This window comes from Arachis ipaensis, chromosome B9, assembly GCF_059453495.1.
Source record: "Arachis ipaensis isolate K30076 ecotype BB chromosome B9, ASM5945349v1, whole genome shotgun sequence".
Classification (NCBI taxonomy): domain Eukaryota; kingdom Viridiplantae; phylum Streptophyta; class Magnoliopsida; order Fabales; family Fabaceae; genus Arachis; species Arachis ipaensis.
Window position 1 is genome coordinate 5480496 of NC_142444.1, and position 27989 is coordinate 5508484.

At 33.9% G+C, this 27989-nt stretch overlaps 5 protein-coding genes across 20 annotated transcripts; 4 read left to right on the forward strand and 1 right to left on the reverse strand.

Moving 5' to 3' along the window:
* The first annotated feature begins 84 nt into the window (after positions 1 to 84).
* LOC107614796 (3-isopropylmalate dehydrogenase, chloroplastic-like) lies at positions 85 to 1905 on the forward strand. The gene is made up of 7 exons (XM_088498582.1): positions 85 to 152; positions 287 to 328; positions 408 to 567; positions 659 to 733; positions 832 to 941; positions 1018 to 1090; positions 1383 to 1905. The coding sequence occupies exons 1-7, from the start codon at positions 85 to 87 to the stop codon at positions 1464 to 1466; spliced, it is 612 nt and encodes a 203-aa protein (XP_088354708.1). The 3' UTR covers positions 1467 to 1905.
* Positions 1906 to 3043: 1138 nt separating this feature from the next.
* On the forward strand, positions 3044 to 11425 carry LOC107615974 (putative disease resistance RPP13-like protein 1). Of its 16 annotated transcripts, XM_088500569.1 has the most exons (11): positions 3044 to 6839; positions 7056 to 7138; positions 7429 to 7536; positions 7659 to 7699; positions 7873 to 7972; positions 8617 to 8716; positions 8802 to 9075; positions 9399 to 9568; positions 9748 to 9962; positions 10393 to 10634; positions 10952 to 11425. In XM_088500569.1, exons 1-2 carry the CDS (start codon positions 3218 to 3220, stop codon positions 7082 to 7084), a joined length of 3651 nt encoding a protein of 1216 aa, XP_088356695.1. In that variant the 5' UTR covers positions 3044 to 3217; the 3' UTR covers positions 7085 to 7138; positions 7429 to 7536; positions 7659 to 7699; positions 7873 to 7972; positions 8617 to 8716; positions 8802 to 9075; positions 9399 to 9568; positions 9748 to 9962; positions 10393 to 10634; positions 10952 to 11425. The 16 variants fall into 16 exon arrangements, with proteins under 16 accessions (XP_088356695.1, XP_088356690.1, XP_088356684.1 ...); XM_088500564.1 differs by having other exon boundaries at positions 7659 to 7721; positions 8617 to 9075; positions 9353 to 9606; positions 9799 to 9962; XM_088500558.1 differs by having other exon boundaries at positions 7659 to 7721; positions 8617 to 9075; positions 9399 to 9606.
* A 1163-nt stretch (positions 11426 to 12588) lies between these two features.
* LOC107615990 (uncharacterized protein At4g22758-like) lies at positions 12589 to 13951 on the reverse strand. The gene is made up of 2 exons (XM_016318000.3): positions 13460 to 13951; positions 12589 to 13017 (listed from the first exon to the last, which is right to left on the reverse strand). The coding sequence occupies exons 1-2, from the start codon at positions 13728 to 13730 to the stop codon at positions 12836 to 12838; spliced, it is 453 nt and encodes a 150-aa protein (XP_016173486.1). The 5' UTR covers positions 13731 to 13951; the 3' UTR covers positions 12589 to 12835.
* Positions 13952 to 18266: 4315 nt separating this feature from the next.
* LOC148543588 (uncharacterized) lies at positions 18267 to 20406 on the forward strand (the record flags this gene model as incomplete). The annotated part of the gene is made up of 2 exons (XM_021112176.2): positions 18267 to 18449; positions 19729 to 20406. Coding segments are annotated over 2 exons (582 nt in total), but the record flags the coding sequence as incomplete, so codon positions are not given.
* On the forward strand, positions 19935 to 27989 carry LOC107615968 (putative disease resistance RPP13-like protein 1). Its single transcript, XM_088498556.1, has 7 exons — positions 19935 to 20071; positions 21657 to 25499; positions 25729 to 25816; positions 26342 to 26385; positions 26482 to 26579; positions 26859 to 27356; positions 27687 to 27989. Exons 2-3 carry the CDS (start codon positions 21836 to 21838, stop codon positions 25764 to 25766), a joined length of 3702 nt encoding a protein of 1233 aa, XP_088354682.1. The 5' UTR covers positions 19935 to 20071; positions 21657 to 21835; the 3' UTR covers positions 25767 to 25816; positions 26342 to 26385; positions 26482 to 26579; positions 26859 to 27356; positions 27687 to 27989.

Here is a 27989-nt window from a genome sequence, read left to right on the forward strand (position 1 = left end):
AACTATTAACCATTTAATTATAAAAAAACATTATAAATTCATGATTGAAGTAATAATAATAATTTTTGAAAATGGAATATATAAATGAAGGGGGAAGAGCACTATGTAGGGACTGAAATTGACCATAGAACACAGTTTTATGACATGAGAAAGTTTGAAATCAGTTCGGCGAAATCGGTTGGCATGAAAGGGCCAATGGCCAGCCCCATTGCTAAAGGCCATCGTTCCTTGAACCTTACCTAAGGAAAGAACTTAATTTATATGCAAATGTTTGTCCCTGATACAGCCTTGCGGAAATACAGGAGAATACAGTGGGACTGAACATCAGGTAAGCTTTACAACAGTTAATGTTAAATACTATCAACCAAGTTCTGATTAATATATCTTTCAGTATTATTGTGTTATAGGTTGAGAGGTGTAGTAGGAAGTCTCAAAATCATTACACGCCAAGCAAGTTTAAGGGTCGCTGAGTATGCTTTTCACTATGCCAAAGAACAGGGAAGAGAGGGGGTATCTGCTATTCACAAGGCCAACATTATACAGAAGACTGATGGTCTTTTCCTCAAGGTCTATCATTACATTCAAATTATCTATAAATATCGATCGTATTTGATTTGTGAATCCTAATAATAACCTTTTATTTTGAAATTTGTTTTAGTGCTGTTGTGAGGTTGCGGAGAAGTATCCTGAGATAAAGTATGAGGAAGTTATCATTGACAATTGCTGCATGATGGTATATTTGTGAACTTGGATTTAGGGTGCAACTGTGTTTGGAAATTCATTTTGAGTGTTGAAAATGGAATTACTCTCATTCATTTTTATAATCTACAGCTTGTGAGGAATCCTGCTCTTTTTGATGTATTAGTGATGCCAAACCTTTATGGTGAAGTTATTAGTGACCTCTGCTGGCTTGGTTGGGGGTGTTTGGGTTTGACACCAAGGTAAATTTTGCACTCTGGTCGGCAAATTCTAGAACCTACAATCTTATCATCTGACATCATTTCATACATGTTTCAGCTGCAACATTGGTGAGGGAGGTATTGCACTAGCCAAGGCTGTAAATGGTTCAGCACCTGATATTGCTGAAAAGGTAAGCTGCAAAGTTCTTTCTCAACCGTATATTATCTGTTATTAACTTATTACAGAATATGGAATTTATTTGGATGCTTGTTTCATGATAGTGCTTAATATCAGTTTGCCATCTGCAATTTCATAAAACTAATTTGGTGTTCTCTGTCTTCTTTTAAAAAGAAAAAATTGTTAATAGTAATTGTTATCAATTTACTTCTGCCATAGTGGTCGCAAACAAGTTCTAACCTTGGAAACTTGCAACCTTTTTTCAATTTGGGTTATATTTCTGTTGCTTACCTGTATTTTTCCAGACTTGTGCTTGTGTAGAATTTGGCAAATCCAACTGCTTTACTGCTGAGTGGTGTTTCAATGTTGCGCCATTTGAATCTCCATGACAAAGCCGACCAAATTCAAAACGCCATCCTCAGCACAATTGCAGAAGGGAAGTACCAAACTGCCGATCTTGGAGGCAAAGCAAAGAAACTGAGTTCACGAATGCAATTATTGATCATCTCTATATTATGCTCTTGAGTAGGCAAGGAATTGCTGCTAATTTTGTTTTCTGTTAATTTCCTATTTATTTTTTCCCGACTTTTTTCGAGGAGTAGGATTACCTCATCATAATGGGAAAACCCATCTAAGGGAGTGACTTTATAACCACATGGCATGGGCAAGCCTTAAAATATTGGGTGCCTATGCAGTGTTATGGACTTGAGAGGGACAGAGGGTTGGAGTCTCTAAAATGTACTTTGTCTGATAACCCTCCTTGGTCCATTTTAGTATTCTTTGTCAATAATATAGTTAAGTAAATGAAGTACCATTAGTTTGTTTTTATATTTGTTTTGCCTTTTTCTCCCTCTTATTTATCTCATTATTTTAACCTGTATTTGCATAAACACCAATATAATGGTGAGAAAGACCGAAATACTAAGACTTTGTTTATTTGGAGTGAAGTAGAAGGGAAACAGAGGAGAGGAAAAAGAAGTTGCAAGTATTGATGTGTAATTTATAAAAAAAAATTTTCAATTTATCTTCTCTCTTCTCTATTTCTCTCCAATCAAACAAAGCCTAAGTGTCTAAGTCAATATCTTTTATTTTTTGCAACATTTCTTATTATCTTTGTCCTTGTAAAAAAAAAAATCTAAATACCCTAAAACTTCCACTCGGATCAAGGTAAGTTCTGGTCTCAGAATGTCAGCAAGTTCACGAGGAGGAAGTTTGACTATAAATCATGGATTTGTGTTGCTGAAAGTTTGGATGTTTTTAATGTTAAAAAAGATTGTAATAGTAGGTTTTTGTGACATGAATAACGTAAACAAGGATACAATTTACACTACTTTTCTTTTGTGTTTCATGGATTACCAATTTGTGCTAAACATGATTTTGATAAAAGTTCATTTTAGTACGCAAGTATGAATACAAATGTTAGAAGGGTATTATTGAATCACTAACTTATATAATATAATATAGTCAAGTATGTATAATGTAAGTAGTTCTAACCCTTGAGAGATACAGAGGTAGCCAGTAGCCAAACTAGCAGTAGTAGTAGGAGTGAAAGTGGCATCATCATGTAGAAGAAAAATAAAAAGCCTCCTACTAGATTCTCATTATATGTATCAATAGCATCATTATCAATGGACAAAACAAAAGCTAAGTTATTACTTATTAGCCTTGCATTGTTTTGGAAGGATTTTAAATTCTTGCATGTGGAGCATGGTATCATAATTCATTGAAATTTTAAATTATTATTCTATCTGCAAGTGGTTTTAATTTATCATGAAACACCGTTCGAGGAAGTGTTTAAAAGATTAAACGGTGTGAACACAATTCTAAGTTCTAACAGCTGACTGCCATTCAGCAAATAAAAAAATTCTTTATATTAATTAGTTTTTAATACCTATTATTGAGGTATCTACGAATATGCTTATCACGTTATTAATTAATTATTGTATAATGTTTCAGTACTGTACAAATATATAACATCAATCAAAGAACATTGTTAGTGCATTGCAAACAACAAACACTTGAGATTCATTTGCTTGAGAAAACTCAGATCTTAATACACTACATTGATCTTAGCTACTACAACTTCCCTCAACACCTTTCGTTCTTTCTTCATCATCTGCTGCACTTGATTTTTCCAATCATGGCTGCAAAACTTGAAGGTGGAGCTTATCTGTCTTCTTTTGTTGATGCTATTTCAGAGAAGCTGTCTTCAATACTTAAAGATGACTCCGTCCTCGAAGGAAACGAATCTGCCCTGGAGTTGCTTGGAAGGTTGGAGGAAACTCTGTCTGATGTTGAACCTGTGCTTGATGATGCTGAGCTGAAGCAATTTAGTGACAAGAGAGTGAAGAAGTGGCTTGTTGATCTCCAAGATGCTCTGTATGTGGCTGATGACTTGCTTGATGAACTCTCCACTAAAGCTGCTACTGCCAATCCAAGGGATCCAGGTAACTCTTCCTTCTGGTCTCGCGCTGTTGATTCATGTATTGAAGATAGTGGTGTCAATGTCATCGAAAAAATAGTTGGCACACTAGAGTCTGTTGTAGGACGAAAAGGTAAACTTGGTCTGAAAGAGAGTGCCAAGTTGGACACATCATGGAGAATCCCATCAACATCTCTTGTTGTAAGTTCTGACATATTTGGTCGGGACGAAGACAAGGAGAACATAATCAAATTGCTGTTAGATGATACCTGCGATGCTGGATCACGTGTGACTGTGATCCCCATCGTGGGAATGGGCGGAATAGGAAAAACTACTTTAGCTCAACTTGTTTACAATGATGCCAAAGTCGTGGAAAAATTTGACACTAGAGCATGGGTGTGTGTTGCTGAAAATTCTGACCCTGTTAATGTTACAAGGATAGTAATAGGGGCAATAGATTCTTCTCCCTGTACCATGGATAATTTTGATTTACTTCAGACTAATTTGAAAAAAAAGTTGACAGAAAAGACATTCTTAGTTGTTTTAGATGATATCTGGGATGATCGACGAGACATGTGGGAGGATTTTCTGAAACCTTTTCATAATGGGAATAATAAAAGTAAGATTCTCCTAACAACCCGTAATGAAAATGTTGCTTCTGCATTTGCTGCTAATAATCTACATTATCGACTGAGTTTATTGTCGAAGGAAGATTGTTGGTCGGTGTTTTTGAAGCATTCATCTATTTCTACTCATCTTAAACAATATGCAACTCTGGAAGCAATTGGTAGAAAAATTGTTGAAAAATGTAAGGGGTTACCTTTGGCTGTGAAGACACTTGGGGGTTTATTGCGTAATAAGGATAATAAAGGAGATTGGGAGAATATACTTGAAAGTGAGATTTGGGAACTCGCAGAAGATAATAGTAAGATTGTTCCCGCATTAAGAGTTAGTTATCATTACCTCCCTTCACATTTAAAGCGGTGTTTTGTTTATTGCTCATTATATCCCGAGGATTATCAATTTGACAAAAGCCAATTAATTTTGTTATGGATGGGTGAAGATCTTTTACGACCAAAGAAAAACAATACATTAGAAAATATTGGTTGTGCATATTTTGATGAGTTAGTTGCAAGGTCATTTTTTCAACCCTCCAATACTAATAATAAGTTATTTGTAATGCACGACCTCATGCATGATTTAGCAACATTTTTTGCTGGAAATTTTTTTTTCAAATTCAAAGAATTTGGCAGTCCATACATGATGGACAATAAAACCCGTCATTTGTCATGTGCTGCAAAATATGAGGATAGCATCAAATTATTTCGAGAGGGCTATAATGGAGCAGTATGCACGAGAACATTTTTAGATTTTTCTGTGCTTCCCTATTTTCAATCACGTGATATTGAAGGGCATCCTAGGCTTTTACGACAACAATTGAGAGTTTTGTCATTAACTATAAAGTCAATGCCTGATTCAATAGGTGAATTGATTCATTTGCGTTATTTGAATCTTTCTAAGTCACCTGTTGTGGCATTGTCCGAGTCAATATGTGAATTATACAATCTCCAAACTTTGTTGTTGAGGAACTGTTATGAGCTAGAGATGCTTCCCAGTCGCATGCAAGATCTTGTGAACCTGCGCCACCTTGATATTCGAGGTGCTTGTTGTTTGAAAGAGATGCCGAAGGGAATGAGCAAGTTAAAGAATCTACAGTTCTTAAGTGATTATATTGTCGGCAAGCATGAAGAGAATGGGGTAGCTGAATTGGGAACACTGGACAATCTTCATGGCTCCTTTTGCATTTTCAAATTGCAGAATGTCAAGAATAGTGGTGAAGCTTTGGAGGCAAAGATGGGTAACAAGAAGCACATCAACACTTTAGAATTGTATTGGCCTCCAGATGGTGACATTGATGATGTTCAGACTGAAAGAGATATACTTGACAAGTTACAACCTCATCAAAACTTGAAAGAGTTATCAATTCATGGTTACCGGGGTGAAACATTTCCAGATTGGTTAGGCCTTTCTGGCTACTCCAATATGACCAAATTGATTCTATTTCGTTGTATGAATTGTTGTGAGTTTCCTGTACTGGGACAGTTACCCTCTTTACAGCATCTGGAGGTTTATGAACTTCGTGGACTGGAGAAAATTGATTTTGAGATCTACAACAAAAACAATGCATCCTTACAGCCGGAGACACCATTCAAATCTCTTGAAACTCTGAAAATACATGATATGTGTGGTTGGCGGGAGTGGCATATTCCTGATGAGTTTGATGGTTTTCCTGAGCTTAGAGTCCTTGAAATAACAAACTGTGGGGTGTTAAGAGGAGATCTGCCTGCTCATCACCTTCCGGCTCTGGAGGAACTTACCATTGCTGATTGTGAAGAGCTTGCATGTTCGCTGCCGAGGGCCCCCAAGCTTCACCAGCTTAACGTACGTAACCGTTTTTCAAAATCAAAGGTGAGTACGGGACCGCACAAGGTAGTGATTTCAAAAACCCAGCTGGCGAAGTCCGCATTGGAGTGCCTGTCCCACATCCAGTCGCCACGTGTCCAATATCTGGATATCAGAGGCTGTGAGTCAGCCTTATCAATTTCAGCAGACTGTGTGCCCGCTTCATTACAGTATCTGCAGATCCAGGACTGTTCAAAATTAACATTTTCAGAGCAACTGCAACACAAGTCGCTAACGGAGATATCTATACAGTGGTGTCATTCACTGACGTCGTTTTCATTGGGGGCCCTTCCAAATCTCCAGAAACTCACAATCCGTGATTGCCTAAACATGGAATATGTTGAGGTGCCACAGGCTCTTCCAAGTCTCCGTTATGTATGGATCTCAAACTGCCGTAGTTTAGTATCCTTGCCGGCGCTAGGGTTGGTTGCGCCCCACCTAGAGGAGCTAAAGATCCACGATTGCTCAGAAATCGATTGTTTTGCTGGGAAGTTCCTCCCGCCGAGTTTAAAAAAACTTGAAGTTTGTAGGTGCGAGAAACTAGCGAGTTGGATAACATCAAATGGTTTGCAGAGTGAAGGCCTTACCTATCTTCTCCTTGAGAATTGGAATGAAGTTAAGTCATTCCCAAGTGAAGGTCTCCTTCCTGCTTCTCTCGAGTCTCTAAGACTGCGGCGCTTTCCAGATCTGGAGACGCTTGACTGCATGGGGCTTCGCCGTCTTACCTCCCTACAACATTTAGTAATTAGCTGCAGTGAAAAGCTTGAGAATATCACAGAAGAACATGTGCTTGCCTCCATAGAAAAAATCTACATAGGGAGAGAAAGTCCTTTGAGGCTTAAGCTGCAAGAGATGGAAGACCTACAGATTAATTTCGGTAAGTGTTCTTGCTCTGATCTACCGTAAATGCAGTGCCCTCGGTTTTCATTCTTAGTAACTATGGCTGACCGTTTCACACACAAGTTTTAGTACTTTTTAAATAAAAAGTTCGTATTGGTGCCAATTATTCCAACTTTTTAAGGATGAACAAATTAAATGCTTACGAAGTAAACTTTTTCATGATCGCTTACAGTATTTGTGTGGTCTATTGCAGTTCATGATAATGATTACTATTACTATTGATTCTGATTTTACACCATTTCACGTGCGATGAGAGCACTAAGCAGCGGCATACAGGTACGTGCATACTTCATGAAATAGACTATTTTGCTTTAGTTGGGAAAAGTCATTCCAATTAGGCAATTAGGAAGAAAAAGGCCTACTTATGCGATCGAATTTGAGTTTTAATTTTTCTCTTAATTCTGTCATCTTGGGCACTTAAGAGACAAGTCTTAGATTTGAAGGTGTTCCAATCTATTTATCTATTTGAGATATTTATGAAAGTATATTTTTAATTTATCTTAATCCCTTGTAAAGTGCTGGTCTAAGCCTAGATTTTATTTGTTGACAAGGTTCTATGTTTTCAGCATACTCATGCATTGGGTCTTCCAGATTTGCGCTCATGGAATTCTATTATGTGTTGCTCATCTGACTCTTGTCATTGGATGGGGTGTGTGGTTATGCAAAAACTGAATGTTAGTATCCCAAACACTTCTGTATATCATTATCTACAATCTCTAATATACTCATAGTCATAAGGTGTTGTATAGTTTGTGAGTGCAAAAAGAAATGTAATGTTGGTTTTTATTAATTATAGGGAAGATTGAAGAGTCAACACTAATACATGGCTGAGGCAAGGTGAGAATTGCGGTGCACTAAAGTAAGTTTGCATTGTCCATGTCTTGCATTGTCCATGTCTTGCAAATTGCTAAAGTAAGTTTGCATTGTCCATGTCTTGCAAATTGCTGCCACCTCTGGCACTGTCTGTGTACATTTTTATTGACTGTATAATCGTACCCTGCTTTGTTCAGGTTTATGAATGGAGCAACTTGCTATACCAATGAATCTCTAGAACCACCACTATGTCAATTAAAGAATTTGCTTCTGCTGCAAAGAAAACAAATAATCAAGGTTACATATGCTATATAGTTTTTTGTGCCCATTCTATGCATTATTTTAATTTTCTATCATTCCTTGTACTTGTTCCTTGTCTCAAATTAATTCTAGTTGTCTTTGTTTTAAATGTAGAGTCTAAAATTGCAAGAAAATACAAGTTGTTTTGTAGATATGATAACGGTTGTTGTAAAAGGCTTGTTTGATGTATATTGACTTCGAGAAAGGCGGGGTTTCAAGAATCTTGTTTGTGTGTTGGCCATTACATCTTGGTTGTGCTTACTGAAAGACATCAGATATATGTAACCAGTTTAGCAAAAATTAAATTCATCAAATATATTATATAAACACAGTGCTACCTCCATAGGTTGATGTTTTCCTTTTTCATAAAACAAATGTTGTATTTTCTGTATCGACTATGCTATGTGTACGTAAAATCAGCCACCAAAGTCAGCCACCAGTATAAATTATAAAATACATGTTGGAATACAAATACATATTGAAAATAAATTAAATCACACATGTATTTATACACAAATAAATTGGTGGTTGATTTTGGTGTACAAAGAACATTTTTGTTTCTGTATTCTTCCAGAATTATGATACACTCTGATCATGCTTATTGTGAACTTGACAATTAAAAATTTTGGTTTCCTGTATAGGTATTCAGCCTTCCAGAGACACTGAAAGCAGTATGATTCCTTCCCTAAAACTGTTGAACCTATGATGGGAACTGCTAGCTTGTGTGACACAGAAAAACTGGTAGCTATTCATTGCTTGGTTGCACAACATCACCTACTTCTTTAATCCGTGGGTGGCTTTTTCATCAATAAAAGTCCTCTGCCAGGTGAACACAGACAAACGAAGGAAAACTTCTTGAATCCTCAAGAAGGAAGAGCTTTCCTTCTTCCACGTAAATTTTGAACCATTCAAGTGATTTTGGGATATGTAAGAGGTCAGGGGGTCTGCATGAATAAAAGGCAAAGATGATATCTGGGGAGCATAAATTTCTTCCTGTGAGGAGGAAAGAATCTCTCTACATGAAGGATCCAAATCTCCCTTGTCTGGGGCATTGAGGTTGATAGGAGATGGAATTGATGTTCTAATAACATCTTCAAGAGGTAGTTTGTTTCATTCTCTCCGAAAGTTATTACATGTTTTCCAAATGTATATTTTCTGTAGCAAGATTTTTTTTTTTTTTTTGGCATAGGAAATTTCATGCATATATCAAGTGTCCTTGGGTTTATTATTTGTAATTTTTAATACCTGAGCATGTGACTGAATTGTGATGTGTAAAATTCAGGTACTCAGACTTTGTTGATAAATGAAGTGTTATTTGTTAACTTATTGGAAGTGACATTATACCTATTGTATGAATTATTTGTTGATGTTATACAGTACTCTTGGATTTCATCAAGCTAATCTTCTATTCAATTTCAACCAGAGTAACTTGAATTCCCTAGTTCAACCATGGGATTGATCCATGGCTGAACTCACAAATGGAACATCAAAGTGGATTATCCATATATACATGCTATGCCTTCTCATCTGCTGTTTTATTGGAAGCCGAAGATAGAGCATCTGTGTCTGAGGTTTCACTTTTGCTTCTTGCAAGTACGTAAAAGTCATTGAAATGCTCATTGGTGGAGAGGGTCAGTTAATAGAGTTAATTTTATTGCATCTTTCTCATATTGTCAATTTCCACCTTGAATTTGAAAGTGAGTCCAAATTTTACAGTATAGTATTCTTATTAGAATGTTACCTGATTTTAGACCCATTTTTCTTATGTTCAGTCGATAAGATGATTATATCTACCATGAGGTAGTTAACATTTGAAGGCTTAGGTTACTTGTAGCGGAGTGCTTTGGATAAGCTAGGAGAAGAACATGCACGAATGATGAAATGCATCATCATGATGATCTCGAGGAGGTTCACGCTCCAAGAGAATGCTAAAATTGATCTTTCCTACTGTGACTGCACCTATTAAAGTGGTTAAGAAAGCTGATGTGTAAGTTTCAGCTTGTTCTTTCCATTCTTTTAAGCATATTTAGCTTGCGTGTGTACACTTGATTATGATGAATATACAAGTGGGATGGTATAGTGTGCAGCTCTTTTGTTGGCTTTCTAAGAATCACATCCTTGGAAGCTCATCATTCATTAAATAACACATAAATTAGAAAATTATTAACCATTTAATTGTAAAAACCATGCATAAATTCATGATTGAAATAATAAAATAATAATAACAATAATAATAATAATAATAATTTTTGGAAATAGAATATATAGATGAATTTGTCTTCAATTGGACTAATTGGTCATATACCAGCTGATATCTCCAAGCTTACCATGTTGGAATTACTCTCAATATATAAATGAATTTTGAAAATTTTTGAGTAATGAAAATGGAATTACTCATTCATCTCTATAATCTATAGGTTGTGAAGAATACTGCTCTTTTTAATGTACTAGTGATGCCAAAACTTTATGGTGACATTATTAGTGACCTTTGTGCTGGCTTGGTTGGGGGTTTGGGCTTGACACCAAGGTAATTTTTGCACTTTGGTAAACAAATTCTAGAAGCTACAATCTTATCACCTGGCATCATTGGTGAGGCCGTGAGGGAGGTATTGCTCTAGCTGAGGCTGTGCATGGTTCAGCACCTGATATTGCTGGAAAGGTAAGCTGCAAAGTTCTTTCTCAAACTTATATTATCTGTTATGGATCTTCTCAACTTATTACAGAATACGGGAGTTATTTGAATGCATGCATCATGAAAGTGCTCAATATCATTTTGTCCTCTACAATTTCATAAAACTAACTTGGTGTTCTCTTCTTTACAAAAAGAAAAAATTTGTGAATAGTAATTGTTGTCAACTTACTTCTCCCATAGTGGTCACAAACATGTTCTAACCTTGGAAACCTGCAACCTTTTATCAATTTAGGGTTATATTTCTGTTGCTTACCTGTATTTTCTCGGGACATGTGCTTGTGTAGAATTTGGCATATCCAACTGCTTGACTGCTGAGCGGTGTTTCAGTGTTGCGCCATTTGAGTCTCCATGACAAAGCGGACCAAATTCACAATGCCATCCTCAACACAATTGCAGAAGGGAAGTACCGAACTGCTGATCTTGGAGGCAAAGCAAAGGCAACCGAGTTCGCGAATGAAATTATTGATCATCTCTTGAGTAGGCAAGGAATTGCTGCACATTACGGCGCTTTTAGAATACTGTAAAACTCTGTTCATCCCAATAATGATGTGTGATACACACTGTAACCAAATATTAAGACAAGAAAAGGGCTTCTCACACCATGCGAGATACTTCCAAAAAGAAAAAGACACATACAAATGCTTCTCGTATCATGTGATAAACCCATGGTCATATTCTGGTGTTTGGGTTCCATTGGGAAGTTTCGGAAAGTAATTTTTTTGAGCTTTTCATCTATGAAAAATAGTAGTATTAATGTCTAGTACAATTTTTAAAATCAAATTCCAACTTTTTAAGAAGCTATTTAGGAGGTTATAGAAAAGTTAAAAAAAATGACTCTCTCATAATATTACTATTTTTTATCACATTTCTTTTAAAATAAGCACTTTTATAATTAAAAATTCAAACACAAAATAACTTATTTATAAATAATGATTTTTGTAAACAATGTAAAAAATAGATTTTAAAATTGACCCAATAAAATAAAAAAAATACTCCATCCTAAATTATTTCCTAAACTTTAGTATTTGGATAATCATCTGTATACCTAGTGAATTGAACATTTAACCATTATTATCTGTGTATAAGTAAATCGAATCAAAAGAAATAACCATCTAATTAAAAATAATAATGAACATAATCATTAGCATACCTATTGAATTGAATATCCAACATATCCATTATTCACATTATTTATCTACTTATACTTTTTCGGGATAAAAACTAAAATGGCTTCTATTTTTGCTGTGTAACCGCGTTTGCTGCTTCTATTTTTTCTTAAAAAAAAATGTGAAACCAAAATCTTTTATTCTTCCGTAATTATTAGCATGTTATCCATAAATTAAAAAAAATTAAGTATGGAAATCTCTTTAATTCTCAACCTTTCTTTTAAATATACCCAACCTTCTATGGCTATATGTATTTCCACATTTTTTTTCCTTTTTTCAATATTCCAACTTTGACTACTAAGGCTTTTGTGTTTGTTTGTTTTCTTTTAATGGATTATATTTGATAACATAGAGTGCTCTTAATTATCCTATTCTTTATATCATCACATAAAAAATCATTCATTTAGCATATTAGATATCGAATTTCTTAATATATGGAATAAGATTGGTAGTACCTTTAATTATAAAGAAGAATGAATTGCAATACCAAACAAATAGCATATTCATTCTCAAGTTAATTTTGAAATCTAAAATCAGAGTGCATTATATATAAATAAAGAGATGGATATATACATATAAAGAAGATGCATCTTTTGTTTAATAAAAAAACATATATAATATATAATCTTGAGTGTTAAAAACATCGTTGGTGCTATCTTAAACAAAGCACTTAAACTAGTAGTAGCACTAGTACACAACTGTAACAAACACATTATTATTGAATAACAAAGAACAATCATAACTAGAACACGACATTGTACAAGAATTCTACACTAAATTGATATTTTTTTTTGGTGACTACACTAAATTGATATATATATATATATATATTTTGAAAAAAGAAACTTTATACAACAGGCAGAGCAAATATAAAAGACACTAAAACATAAAAAATCCTAAAATCCAAACAGAGATTAATCCATAGTCATCTTCGCCATTGCCATCAACAACCAAATGGGTCAACACCACACCATTCTTCGTATCTCAAATTAATATATCTCTTCAATGGGATAAAATTTTCAATCCAAATGATTTGTTGAACCATGCCTTCCAGCCACTACCACCATGGCTTTTCTGAGATATCAGCTCTGTGTTCGGTTCTGCCTTTGATGAACATACTTGCTTCTTGTACAGGACAAAGTTCCTCACCCCATAAAATCCTATGGCTTCCAATGGATTCAGAGCTGTCAAAGCAGTTTCCATAAAAACCAATAAATATAATCAGTCAACTTAAAAAATCTCATGAACCAACTTTACATTATTGTAATGTTGGACTCGTACTCTTCTAAAATCACATGTTACTCTCTAACACCAAGTGTATCTCTATTCATATGATATAGAGAATTTCTATGGCTTACAAATTTAGAGTTTGATCTATATATATATATATATATTACTTAGATTATTTTTTTATCAATAATAGGTTTACTATTGTAATTTTTTTAATAAGAGTACATAAAAAGTATTTAGCTCACATAGCATATCTCTCTTTTTTTTAAAACTCTAGAATTCAAATCCTAGAGATTACAATAATAAGCCTATTATTAATAAAAAAATAATCTAGATAACAATATAAAAAAAAAATTCATGCAAACTTAAAAAAGTGTTCTTGAGTAAGAGTGATACCATCAAAGCATGCATTATAAAGGAGGAAGTCGGTGGGATCAAAACCAAGAAGAGGAAGCCTGCCTTCACGAGCATAGGACTTGAGAGCAGTTTCAATGATCGCAGAAACAGTGTCCTTTTCATTCACCACAAACCTTATTGGCCCTACGCTCCCAAGAACGTTGATACTCACCAACAACCTGTTACACTGCTGCTTCTTCTGATCCTCGTGGCTTCCCTTGCTCTTGTTCTTCTGCATCACCATCTTCTCAAAAGCACTCGTCTTCTTCATCGTAAACTCTTATTCTTCTTTAACAATAAGGATTGTATGATATAAACGGTTGGTTCAAGGATCAAGGCCTACGCAGCGGTAGCACCAAACAGTTTTGTAGGAACAAAAGGAAGTGGTTGCCGTTCCAAACTCCAGCAACCTTCGAGAAGAAGAAGAAGAGCATCTAAGAAACAGCATTCAACGCAAGGTTTTGAGTATAGAGTGACCTTGGAAGAATGCTATGCAAATTCAAATGTTAACTTTAGGAGACGATTTTAGATCGTTCACTATATATGCAAAGATTTATTCCCCGTCCTATTTTTACTGTTGAACTCTTTTTTCCGTTAATAATGAGTATGATCAATCAATTTATATTTATATTAACATTAATACAGGATTTAAGTTCGTTATCTTATGATTTGAGATATGCGATATAAATTTAAAATATTATAAAATTGAATGTTATATATTTGATTGAAAATCTAAATATCACATTTAATTTAAAACTAGAATAATGGTTGAAAAAGATAAATTTAAAAAAAAAACAAATATTAAAATCTGCTGAAAATGTATATATAACTCAAATTGTAAACCTAAAAAAAAATTGAGAGCACCTATAAAATTAGTTACAGTATAAAATATAGATAAAAAAATAAAATACATACTAAAAATAAATAAAATTATATATTCCTAAAAGCAACAAATCTTTTAAAAATTATTTTTTTTAAATTCAAATCCTAATCCTATATCCTCAAAAAATAAGAGTTAAAAAGATTTTATAAACAGAAAGTAATAATACTAACTAATTAAAAATTAGTTACACCTGTCACGCACCTGTCCTTTTTTTATCTGTAATATCTGCAAAAAAATCTCCATTTTATTTTTTAATGTATTTAATTCTTTTATTTAGTTTTTCTTGTTGATAAGATGATCATTGTTTATTTGTTTACTCTATAACATGACAAATAACTTCAATACACATATATAGAAATTTTTTTTTTTTAATCAAAGATAGAAAACTCGAATCCACGACCTCTTAATTAAATATGGGGAGATTATACCATTTGAGTTATAACTCATTGCCTATAGAAACTTATATTTATTTACATATAAAAGTGTCTTATTATTATCCTCTTCATAAAATGATACACCATACACGAAAAGTTAGTGGAATTCGTGATAATAGGATTTAAATTACAATGTTTTATCAAATAAATAAAATTATAAAAAAATATAAGTAAAAAATGAAAATACTAAACAATGTGAAAAATGAATATGATGAATATTCAATTTAATAGATATGTAGATGATTATGTTTATTATTTTTAATTGGATGGTTATTTCTTTAAATTCGATTTATTCATGTACAGTTAACAATGACTGAATATTTAATTGATTAATTCATTAGTTATACAGATGATTATTCTAATATTAAAGTTTAAGAGGTAATTTAGTGGTAGAATATTTTTTTACTTTATTTGATCAATTCTAAAACTAATTATTTATATTGTTTACAAAAAATATTATCTACCTAACAAAATTAGGTAATATAATACAATACAAAAATTGTAAAAATTCCTAAAGAAAAATAACACAAAAAAAAATAAAAATAATATAATGTAATACAATATAATTTTAAAAGATACGAAAGAGAAGAGGACAGTAATACTGGTGAGGTGCAAAAAGAATAGGAATTAGAGAAGGGTTAGAGAGAAAAAAGAATAATATATGTATGATACAGTAAAAGAGTAGTATAATAAAAATTAAAATTAAAGATGGTTTAAAATATTGAATATAGACTTGAGAAAAATAAAAAATACTTTTGCAAAAGAATGGATATTATTCTTTACTCATTAGCATTGTACACGGAGATGGCAGATGATGAACAACTGTGTTTTTTTAATAGAAATTTTTAATTAGATTTCAATTTTAACGTTGTGGGAAAAGAAATAAATTTCAACGACATTTGAAATAACTAATTTATAAATAAGATTTATAAATATGTTCATCTTAATTCTGTTATACATGATATTGTAATATTTTTTCTCAACTTATTTAATTCAAATTTATTTAGTCTATGCATTTTAAATATAAAGATCGATAACTTATGAAATATTGTTATACATTTTTCGAATCATCTATTATTTTTAATTAATTTTCAAATTATTGATCTCAAACTTATAATCATATGAATAAAAATATAAAAAATAACTCTTCTAAAAGACAATAAATAAGTAGCTGAATAACCGTTCTAATTGAATTACTGGCATAAAATAACATTACTAACAATAGTCAATTTGATTTTGGAGTTTCTACCAATAATGAAATTTTACTTGAATTTTAATCAAATTTCAGGGTGAGGGAGCAGAAGAACAAGTACTTTTTGCATCAATGATGAAGAACATCATCTATAAAAAATGTTTCAAATATTTTAAAAATACTAATATTCTAATAATTTTAGTTATTAATTTTAATTATAAAAAATATATATATAATTAAAATTAATGGCTAAAATAACTGAAATTCCCGTTGAAATACTTAAACATTTCGTGTAATATATAAGTTATAGCATTAACAATGTTCCAAATAGTTTGAACAAAACGCTGGAATAAAGAGTAACACATTACTGCATAAAGAGTGTTATAAAGTCATCTGAATTTATTTTTGGCCATTAATTAGTTATTAATATTTTTATGTTAAAGTATATTGTTGAATTACTAAATTAAAAAGAATTGAATTAATAACTAAAAATGATGACCAAAAATAATAAATTTTGATGACAAAAAAATAATGAATTAATAACAAAAGTAAACGATTTTATTAAGTAGATAATGATTTTTGTAAATAATGTGAATGATAAATTTTAAAATTGAGTAAATAAAATAAAAAAATGCTTCACTCTTAAATTACTTCTTAAATCTTAATATTAAGATAACTATCTGCACACATAATGAATTGAACATTCAACCATTATTAATTGTGCATAAGTAAATCAAATGAAAAAAGTAACCGCATCCAATTAAAAATAATAATAAACATAATCATCTGCATACCTATTAAATTGAACATTTAATATATTCATTGTTCACATTATTTAGTATTTTCATTGTTTACTTATACTTTTTCGTACGCTAAACGTTTTCATAAAAAAAATTTTAACCACAAAAAGTTGGTACGGATTAAGTGAAAAATATTAATGAGTTAAATAATTGAGACGTAAATTTATTAAATTGTAAAAAATAATATATATAAAATTATTAAATTATATGATATTTTTTATTTTTTTATATACATTTGTGTATAGATATAGTTTTTATTTTCTTAAATACATTTGTATATAGATATAGTTTTTTAAAATTTTGTGAGATTCGAGGCCACTATTCGCCTCTTTCTATATCCGTCCTGGTTGACAGAATAATTAAATCATTATAAAAGTATATTCTAAATAATTTAATTTAATAACATATAATTTTACAATTTTGTTAGGTAAATAACTGAACAACTTGAACAACAGACTATACTCGTAGGTCCAATAATACATTTACTTATTTTCATCTTTATCTATCCTAAACCCTAGTTTTATTACAATGATTCTGTCGTTGCAACCCCTACAACGACGCCCATCGCTGCCTCCCTTATGACGCCGTTTACTGTCGTCGACACGAAGCTTTTTAGTGCGGCATTCGCCCGCTTGTCACTACAACGAAACCACTGCCACACACGTCTTCAACGGCCAAATCCAACCCGATCCGTCACTACGCCACCACCCTTTTGTTTTTATCGTGTTCGTACTTGTTTCTTTTTTTTAAACTATATATTGGAGGGAGAAGAAATTCGGGTTTTTTTGAATGGTGTTTAATAATGAACATCTACATATTAGTGAAAAGAACCATCCGCATACATAGTCAAATGAATATCCTGTGGAGTATGAACATGCAGAATCAAGCAAATCAAATAAAATACCAGCAATATACCTAAATAAACATCAATTTTAGAATGAAAAAGAACCATATGCATACATAATAAAATGAATATCCGACTTAGTTGATAAGAAACAAGTAACAAAACATTAACTGTGGAGCACCAAATTCGCAATATAGTAATAGCAGTGGTGGCACAAGATTACGAAAAAGTGGTTGCCACAAAAATAAAAAAATTATAATTATAATTAAATCTAATTAATTTAAAATTTGATTTTTAAAATTAAAATGAACTTTTTCTTTTATTATGATTAAACCTAATTAATTTTTTTAACCTATTATTTAGATGGTTCAAAAAAAGCATTGTTCTCCTATCATAATTTTAATAGTTTAAATAATATTTAAATTTTTAATATAAACTTACTTTTATTTAATAAGATTCAGAGAGTTAATTTAAGTTAGGATTCTTTATAATTGTTATATATAAAAATTGAAAAAAAAAAATTGAAAGATAATGACAGAATGTGGTAAGACGTGGTGCATTTGCTTCTCCTGTGTCTCAAATTCTCAATTCTCAAACCCACTCTCACACAATCGGAAGTTCAATTCCAAAGAGAATTCCAATCAAGAGGGATGACGCCACTTCAACTTGCATTGCCGCCTTCACAGCTGCCCAGGCCCTACAGCTGTCCGCCGCTCCTCCGTCTCTCTTCTGCCACCTCCACTGGCCGCTGGTGGTCAGCTGTTGGCACTGCCACCTCCTTCGTTGTCCTTCTCATCCATCCAGCCAAGTCTCCACCTTCACACTCATCTCTATGAGGTTAGTTTCTTTCTTTCTAGTTGATTAGTCTTGCACTTAGGAAATCATTATTTTCTATGTTAATTATTAAAAGCCTTTCTAATCCAATTGCCATTCGTACCCTATTTCATCCTCTCATGAACTTGAAGCCTAAGATGAATTAAAGGTGATAGTAAATAATAAAAGAATTGTAGATTGGATAATGGGTAAAGAAGAGACTAGTTGGGAGATGAGGTTTATTAGGAATAAAACACATGACAAGAAACATGCATTTCAAAAGACTTGCATTGAGTACAGGGGAGAAAATGAGTTCAAACTTCAAAGAGAGGAAGAAATGGATACAAGAAGCTAGTATAATAACAAATGGGTGCAGTAGCTATAGCTAGATCGCGACATGCATGTCATGAGGTAGTGGTATGCTTAAAACTAATAGGCTGCTCAAGGCAATATGGTGGAATGGGCACAAAGGAAACAACTCTTGGAAACTACCAAAAGACTTGAAGTGGCGTTAATTTTGATTGCTGTGGCAGAGCTCTATAATTTCATTAGTTCTCTTTAAAATAATTGACTACAATGGTTTTCTTATGAGCTTATTCATGTTGTGCATGTTTGGTGTGGGTTGTTTTAGTGTGTTATGTTTGGAGTATTTTGACTTGTAATTGTTGTGACTTAAAACTCGTGGTTTTTGGTCCGTTCTTGATGGCAATGCCAAAGGAGATTGATCACAAATCTTTTGTTGTTTTCTTCCCGTTTAGGGTCGAGCTTGTACGAACAATCTAAAAACAAGAAATGTCCTGCCAATACTTTGAGCCAACGTCTTATGTTTATACTATTAAAATTTAGAATTTAGAGTTTATGGTTTATAATTTAGGGTTTAGGGTTTAGTGTTTAGGGTTGACCAAGTATTGGCTAAAAATCGATAAATTTTGTTAGTCATGTAGTATTATTCTCCCAATTTAGGTACTAACAATTTTCACGCTGTACAATTGTCCTAATCATGCAATTTGCCGGAAGAAATCCCTAGGAATATGAACATTACAAATTCACCTTTCATCATTGCCTTACCAAAAAACTTTCTCCCTTACCATTCAAAAAACTGGAGATATTAGTCCTCCTTTGTGTATGTACAACTTGCGATGACGATTTATATGTTTAGGAATTTCGAGTATAATAACAAGATAGCGACGAGGTTGTCTAAGATTGAAATTGTCAGGGACCAAATCAGGGTGTTAGTAATTTTAATTCTTTCTCCTTCTCCATGCTCAATCTACTCTTTGTATCAACATCTGTGTGTTTGTAGGGGTGCTCTTTCATTCGAGCTGCTTGGACCCGAAGATCTCGAAGTGAAGCTGCAAAGAAACCTAACAGGAAATCATGGAAGCAGAGGACAGATATGTACATGAGACCGTTCTTACTAAACATTTTCTTTTCAAAAAGATTTATTCATGCTAAGGTGATGCACCGAGGAACAAGCAAAGTGATCTCTGTCGCTACAACAAACGCTAAGGATCTTCGAAACTCTCTCCCCTCCTTGACAGATCACAATGCTTGTAGAGTGGTTGGAAGGCTTATTGCCGAGCGATCAAAGGAGGCTGATGTATACGCATTGGCTTATGAACCAAAAAACAATGAAAGGATTGAAGGTAAACTGGGTATTGTTATCGATACCATTAAAGAGAATGGAGTAATTTTTGTTTGAGTTCATTCCTTATCAATATAGATTAGTCAATAATATAGTTAAATAGATGTAGTGAAGTACCATTAGTTTGTTTTTATATTTGTTGTCTTTTTCTCCCTCTAATTGCTCCCATTATTTTAATATGCATTTGTACAACCACCAATATAATGGTGAGAAATAGAGGAGATGAGAAAAAAAAGTTACAAATTTTGATGTGTAATTTATAAAGAAAATTTTTCGATTTATCTTCCGTTCTGTCTATTTCTCTCCAATCAAACAAAGCCTAAGTGTCTAAGTCAATATCTTTTAGTTTTTGTAATATTTCTTATTATCTTTGTCCTTGTAAACTCCGCCTATGTTACACTTGCGGTACATAGCCGGTCCCAAGCCCGGATAAAGGAGGAGGGTTGTGTTAGGTCTTCGGCAACCAACATAAAAATATAGCCGAACCCCCATGACATGAATCTTTGTCCTTGTAAAAAAAAGTATTTAAATACCCTAAAACTTCCCCTTGGATCAAGGTAAGTTCTTGTCTCACAATGTCAGCAAGTTTAGGAGGAGAAAATTTGACTATAAATCATGGATTTGTGTTGCTGAAAATTTTGATGTTTTAAATGTTAAAAAAGATTTAAATAGTAGCAATAACTTGTAATTTTTTGTGGCATGAATAAAATAAACAGATACAATTTACACTACTTTTCTTTTGTGTTTCATGAATTACCAATTTGTCATGTTAAGATAAACAAACTTTTTACAATTCAACGTTGGTAAACATGATTTTGATAAAAGTTCATATTAATACTCAAGTATGAATATACATCTTAGAAGGGTATTATTGAGTCACTTATATAATATAACATAGTGAAGTATGTATAATCTAAGTAGTTCTAAGTCACTTATAGACAAAGAGGGGGGCACTAGCCAGCAAGCAGTAGTAGGAGTGAAAGTGGCATCATCATGTAGAAGATAAATAAAAAGCGTCCTACTAGATTCTCACTATATGTATCATTATCACAAGGGACAAGACAAAAGCTAAGTTATTAGCCGTTACACTGTTTCGGGAAGGATTTTAAACTCTTGCATTGGAGCAAAGGTATCATAATTCATTGAAATTTTAAATTATTATTTTATCTGCAAGTGGTTTTAATTTACCATGAAACACTGCTCGAGGAAGTGTTAAAAAAATTATTAGAGATATAATATCGAGTATGAACACAATTTTCTAAGAAATATATATATTTTTAAATAGATTCGAATATTACTTAATACTAATATTATATCTGTAACAGCTGGCTGCCATTCAACAAATAAAAAATTCCTTAATCTTTTTATATTTTTAATTATTTTTTAATGCCTAATGGAATTTGAGTTTAAAATCTAAGGGATGCAAAAAAGAACTACTTACTCTAACAGTCTAACCAAGTGAATTAACGTACATTTTTAGTTTAGTTGATAAATTTGTTGATTTTATTGCTTATATTATAACAATTGTTGGGGTATGTACGAGTATGCTTATTATGTTATTAACTAATTATTATATGTTGTTTCAGCACTAGTATATAAAACTAAGCAAAGAACATTGTTAGTGCACTGCAAACCACAAACACTTGAGATTCCTTGTGCTTGAGAAAATCCAGAGATCTAAATACAATACATCGATCTACGTATAACAACTTCCTTCAACCCCTTTCATTGTTTTCTCATCATCTGGTACACTTGATTTTGAATCATGGCTGCAAAACTTGAAGGTGGGGCTTATCTTTCTTCTTTTGTTGATGCTGTTTTGGAGAAGCTGTCTGCAATACTTGAAGATGATGACTTTGTCCTCGAAGGAAACGACTCTGCCCTGGAGTTACTTCAAAAGATAGAGAAAAGTCTATATGATGTTGGACCTGTGCTTGATGATGCTGAGCTGAAGCAGTTTAGTGACAAGAAAGTGAAGAAGTGGCTCATTGATCTTCAAGATGCTTTGTATAAGGCTGATGACTTGCTGGATGAACTCTCCACTAAAGCCGCCACTGCCACTCAAAGAGATCCAGGTAACTCTTCTCCCTGGTCTCACTATGTTGATTCATGTATTGAAGATAGTGGCATCAATGTCATCGGAAAAACAGTCGCCACACTAGAGTCTGTTAAAAGACGAAAAGGTTATCTTCGTCTTTTTCCGAAGGAGAGTGCCAAGATGGACATCTCGTCATGGAGAATTCCATCCACATCTCTCGTTGTAAGTTCTGACATATTTGGTCGGGACCAAGACAAGGAGAGGATAATCAAATTGCTGTTAGATGATACCTGCGATGCTGAATCACCTGTGACTGTGATCCCCATTGTGGGTATGGGTGGGATAGGAAAAACTACTTTGGCCCAACTGGTTTACAATGATGCCAAAGTTGTGGAAAAATTTGGCACTAGAGCATGGGTGTGTGTTGCTGAAAATCCTGACCCTGTTAATGTTACAAGGACAATAATAGGGGCAATGGATTCTTCCTCTTGTAACGTGGATCATTTTGATTCACTTCAAACTGCTTTGAAAGAAAAGCTGACAGGAAAGACATTTTTAGTTGTTTTAGACGATGTCTGGCATGATCGACGAGATATGTGGGAGGATTTTCTAAAACCTTTTCACTATGGGAATACTGGAAGTAAGATTCTCCTAACAACCCGTAGTGAAAAGGTTGCTTCTGTGTTTGCAGCTAACAATCTGCATTATCGACTTAGTTTATTGTCGGACGAAGATTGTTGGTCGGTGTTTTTGAAGCATTCATCTATTTCTACTAATTCCAGTCAGTATGCAACTCTAGAACCAATTGGTAGAAAAATTGTTGAAAAGTGTAAGGGATTACCTTTGGCTGTAAAGACTCTTGGAGGTTTATTGCGAAATAAGCATATTGAAGGGGATTGGAAGAATATACTTAAAAGTGAAATTTGGGAACTCTCAGAAGATGACAGTAAAATTGTTCCCGCATTAAGAGTTAGTTATCATTACCTTCCTTCACATTTAAAGCGGTGTTTTGTTTATTGCTCAATATTTCCCGAGGATTATGAATTTGACAAAGACGAATTAATTTTATTATGGATGGCTGAAGACCTTTTACAACCAAAGGAAAACAACGCATTAGAAAATGTTGGTTGTGCATATTTTGATGAATTAGTTGCAAGGTCATTTTTTCAACCTTCCAATACTAATGAAAAGTTATTTGTAATGCATGATCTTATGCATGATCTAGCAACGTTTTTTGCTGGAAAATTCTATTTCAAAGTCAAAGAATTCGGCCATCAACACATGATAGACAACAAAACTCGTCATTTGTCATATGCTGCTACAGAAGATGAGGATAGCATCAAATTATTTCAAGAGGCCAATAATAGAGCAGTACACATGAGAACGTTTTTATATTTTTCTTTTCTTCACCATCCTAAATCAATTGATATTGAAAGCGATCCTTGCCTCTTACGCCAACAATTGGGGTGTTTAAGAGTTTTATCATTTGAACGGCTTTTGCTAGCTTCATTGCTAGATTCAATAGGTGAATTAATCCATTTGCGTTATTTGAATCTGTCTGACACACCTATTGTGACATTGCCCGAGTCAATATGTAAATTATACAATCTCCAAACTTTGAAGTTGAAGAATTGTGCTCAGTTAGAGATGCTTCCCAGCAGCATGCAAGATCTTGTGAACCTGCGCCACCTTGACATTCGAGGTGCTTCTCATCTGAAAGCGATGCCGAAGGAAATAAGCAAGCTAAAGCATATAAACTTCTTAAGTGATTATATCGTCGGCGAGCATGAAGGAAATGGGATAAGAGAACTGGGAACGCTGGACAATCTCCATGGCTCATTTTGCATTTCCAAGTTGGAGAATGTCAAGAATAGTGGTGAAGTTTTGGAGGCGAAGATGGGTAAAAAGAAGCACATCAACACTTTAGAATTGAATTGGCTTCCAGATGGTGACATTGATGATCTTCAAACTGAAAGAGATATACTTGACAAGTTACAACCTCATGAAAACTTGAAAGAGTTATCAATTGTGGGTTATCGGGGTGAAAGATTCCCAGATTGGTTAGGCCTTTCTTGCTACTCCAATATGACCAAGTTGAGTCTGGATCGTTGTATGAATTGTTGTAAGCTTCCTTCATTGGGACAGTTACCCTCTTTACAGCATCTGGAGTTTTCTGATCTTGATGGGTTGGAGAAAATTGATTTAGAGTTTTACAACAAAAACAATGCATCATTTCAGCAGGAGACGCCCTTCAAATGTCTTGAAACTCTGAAAATTGTAAATATGTCTGCTTGGCGGGAATGGCATTTTCCTCAAGAGTTTAATGGTTTTCCTAAGCTTAGAGTCCTTTCACTAAAAAGCTGTCCGGTGTTAAGCGGAGATCTTCCTGCTCACCTTCCGGCTCTGGAGGAACTTAACATTGTTGAATGTGAAGAGCTTGCATGTCCGCTGCCAAGGGCTCCCAAGCTTCACCAATTACTTGTAGAGGGTTCTTCTATGTCTTTCGGGGGAGTGGAACCGCACAACATAGAAATTTCAGGAACCCAGCTGGCAAATTCCGTATTGGAGTGCCTGCCCCACATCCAACCGCCACGTGTCCGATGTCTGCGTATCAGTAACTGTGAGTCAGCGATATCAATTTCAGCAGATTATTTGCCCGCTTCATTACTATTTCTGCAAATCTATCATTGTTCAAAATTAACATTCCCAGAGCAAGTGCAACACAAGTCGCTAACGGAGATAGAGGTAGTGGGGTGTGGTTCACTGACATTGTTTCCAATGGGGGGCTTTCCAAATCTCGAGAAGCTCAAATTCTATATCTGCGAAAGCATGGAATATGTTGTGGTGTCAGAGGCTCTTCAAAGTCTCCGTTATTTTGAGCTCTCACATTGCCCCAGTTTAGTATCCTTGCCGACGCTAGGGATGGCTGTGCCCCACCTAGAGGAGCTGCATCTATACGATTGCCCAGAAATCGATTGTTTTGCTGACGAGGGCCTCCCGCCGAGTTTGAAAAAACTTCAACTCACTGAGTGCCACAAACTCGCGAGTTGGATAGCATCAAAGGGTTTGCAGAGTGAAGGCCTTACCCATCTTGAGCTTTGTCGATGCAGTGATGTAAAGTCGTTCCCAGGAGAGGGTTGCCTTCCTGCTTCTCTTGAGTTTCTAGAATTGTGGAAGTTACCAAATCTGGAGACGCTTGACTGCAAGGGGCTTCACCATCTTACCTCTCTCAAAAATTTAAGAATCAGATACTGTGACTACCTTAATAATATAAGAGAAGAACATTTGCTTGCATCCATAGAAAATATCTTCATTGGGAATGAATGTCCTTTGACGCGTAAGCTGAAAGAGATGGAAGACCTACGGATTGAATTTGCCCGTTACTACATGGGTAAATGTTTTTGCTCTCATCTTCCCAAAACTCATGCAGTCATGCTCATTCTTTGCATCAACCATTTTCATTCCCTTGTAATACACCAATGCAATGTTTATTATCTTTTCATTCTTAGTATTTAAATAAAACCATCTTATGGGTGCCAAAATTTTCCAAAAAAGTAAACTTTTTCATGATTGCTTCTTTATTGCTTACAGTATTTGTAATTTTATATGGTATATTGCAGACTCGGATTACTCTGATGATGATTACTGGTACGATTGATTCTGATTTTACACCATTTTATGTGAATGAGAGGGGTCAAAGGCATACGGGTACGCACATACTTCTTGAAATGCATTATTTTTCTTTATTCTTGAAAAGTTATTCCAATTAGGAAGGAAAAGGGTTACTTTACTTCTTGAAATGCATTATTTTTCTTTATTATTGAAAAGTCAATCCAATTAGGAAGAAAAAGGGTTACTTTTCTTATGCCATTGAACTTTAATTTTTTTTTTATAACTTCTGTCTTCTGTCATCTTGAGCACTTAAGAGACAAGTGGTAGATTTTGAAAGTGGTACAATCTATTTATCTATTTATGAAAGTATATTTTTAATTTATCTTAATTCTGCGTAAAAAGTTGGTCTAAACCTAGGTATTATTTAATGCCAAAGTTCTAGATGTTTTTCAGCATACTCTTGCATTGGTTCTTCCAGATTTGCGCTCATGGAATTCTAATATTCTCATATGTGTTGCTCATCTGACTTTATCTATAATCTCTAATATACTCATAGTCATAGGGTGTTATATAGTTTGTGAGTGCTAAATGAAACAAAATGTTGATTTTTGTAAATAATAGGAAGATCGAAGTCTGAGGAAAGGTGAGAATTGGGGTGCACTGAAGTAAGTTTGCGTTGTCCATGTCTTGCAATCGCTACTACCTCTTGTGCTGTTCCTGTATATTTTTATTGACTGTATAATCCTACCTGCTTTGTTCAGGTTTATAAATGGAGCAACTTGCTATACCAATGAATCTCTAGAACCACCGATTATGTCAACTAAATTTGCTTCTGCTGCAAAGAAAGCAAATAATCAAGGTTACATACCGTTTATAGCTTTTTGGGCCCATGTTATGCATTATTTAAAATTTCTATCATTCCTCGTCTCTATCTAATTATAGTTAGCTCTGTTTTAAATGTAGAGTCTAAGATTCCAAGAACATGCAAGTCGTTTAGTAGATATGATAATGCAAGAATTCAATTGTGCTTACTGAAAGACATCAGATGATAGTAACTAATGTTGCAAAATTTAAATTCAATGGGTATTGGGCTTCTTATAGTAAACTTGACAATTAAAAACTTATCTTTCCTGTATAGGTATTGGGCTTGCCAGAGACCATGAAAGCAGTATGATTTCTTTCTTGAAACATTGAATCTATAATTGGGACTGCTAGCCTGTGTGACTTGAAAAACCGGTAGCAATTCAATGCTTGGTTGCACCCTAGGTAAAATGTATTAGACTAGAACATCGCCTACTTCTTTATTAGACTAGGTAAAATGTATTAATCTGTGGCTTTTCATCAATAATAAATCCTCTGCCAAGATAACACAGACAATTGAAGGAAAACTTTTTGAATCCTCAAGAAGGAAGAGCTTTTCTTCTTTCACATCAATCTTGAAACCATTCAAGTGATTTTGGGATATGTAAAAAAACGGTAAGGGGTCTGCATGAATAAAAGGCGAAGATGAGGAGGAAAGAATCTCTCTACTTGAAGGACCCAAACCTTGGCAAAAAATTTCCCATGTATGGGGCATTGATGAGGTATTGCACTAGCTGAGGCTGTACATGGTTCAGCACCTGATATTGCTGAAAAAGTAAGCTGCAAAGTTCTTTCTTAACCTTATATTATCTGTTACGGATCTTTTCCACCTTGTTATCAACTTATTACAGAATATGGGATTTCTTTGAATGACTGTTTCATGAAAGTGCTCAATATTGGTTTGCCCTCTGCAATTTCATAAAACTAATTTGGTGTTCTTTTTCTTCTTTAAAAAGGATAAAATTGTGAATAGTAATTGTTGTCAATTTACTTCTCCCATACTGGTCACAAACAAGCTCTAACCTTGGAAAATTACAACCTTTATTGAATTTAGGGTCATATTCTGTTGCTTACCTGTATTTCCACTGGACTTTTGCTCGTGTAGAATTTTGGCAAATCCAACTGCTTTACTGCTGAGTGGTGTTTCAATGTTGCGCCATTTGAATCTCAACACAATTGCAGATGGGAAGTACGGAACTGCTGATCTTGGAAGCAAAGCAAAGACAATCACCAATGCAATTATTGATTCACTGATCAATGCAGTGTTATGGCCTTGAGAGGGTTGGAGTCTCTTACGCTTCTAAAATGCACTTTGAGTCTTTGATTGATAACCCTCTTTAGTCCATTTTGCTATTCTTTGTCAATAATATAGTTAAATAAATGAAGTACCATACACATGTTTCATTCA

Coding starts and splice junctions, on each gene's coding strand:
- LOC107615968 (XM_088498556.1), top strand. CDS start 21,836: ATGGCTGCAAAACTTGAAGGTGGGGCTTATCTTTCTTCTTTTGTTGAT. Junction 25,500..25,728: donor ATTTGCCCGTTACTACATGG/GTAAATGTTTTT, acceptor GGTATATTGCAG/ACTCGGATTACTCTGATGAT.
- LOC107614796 (XM_088498582.1), top strand. CDS start 85: ATGAAGGGGGAAGAGCACTATGTAGGGACTGAAATTGACCATAGAACA. Junction 153..286: donor CAGTTTTATGACATGAGAAA/GTTTGAAATCAG, acceptor TCCCTGATACAG/CCTTGCGGAAATACAGGAGA. Junction 568..658: donor CTGATGGTCTTTTCCTCAAG/GTCTATCATTAC, acceptor AATTTGTTTTAG/TGCTGTTGTGAGGTTGCGGA.
- LOC107615974 (XM_088500557.1), top strand. CDS start 3,218: ATGGCTGCAAAACTTGAAGGTGGAGCTTATCTGTCTTCTTTTGTTGAT. Junction 6,840..7,055: donor AGACCTACAGATTAATTTCG/GTAAGTGTTCTT, acceptor GGTCTATTGCAG/TTCATGATAATGATTACTAT.
- LOC107615990 (XM_016318000.3), bottom strand. CDS start 13,730: ATGAAGAAGACGAGTGCTTTTGAGAAGATGGTGATGCAGAAGAACAAG. Junction 13,018..13,459: donor TTATAATGCATGCTTTGATG/GTATCACTCTTA, acceptor CTGCTTTGACAG/CTCTGAATCCATTGGAAGCC.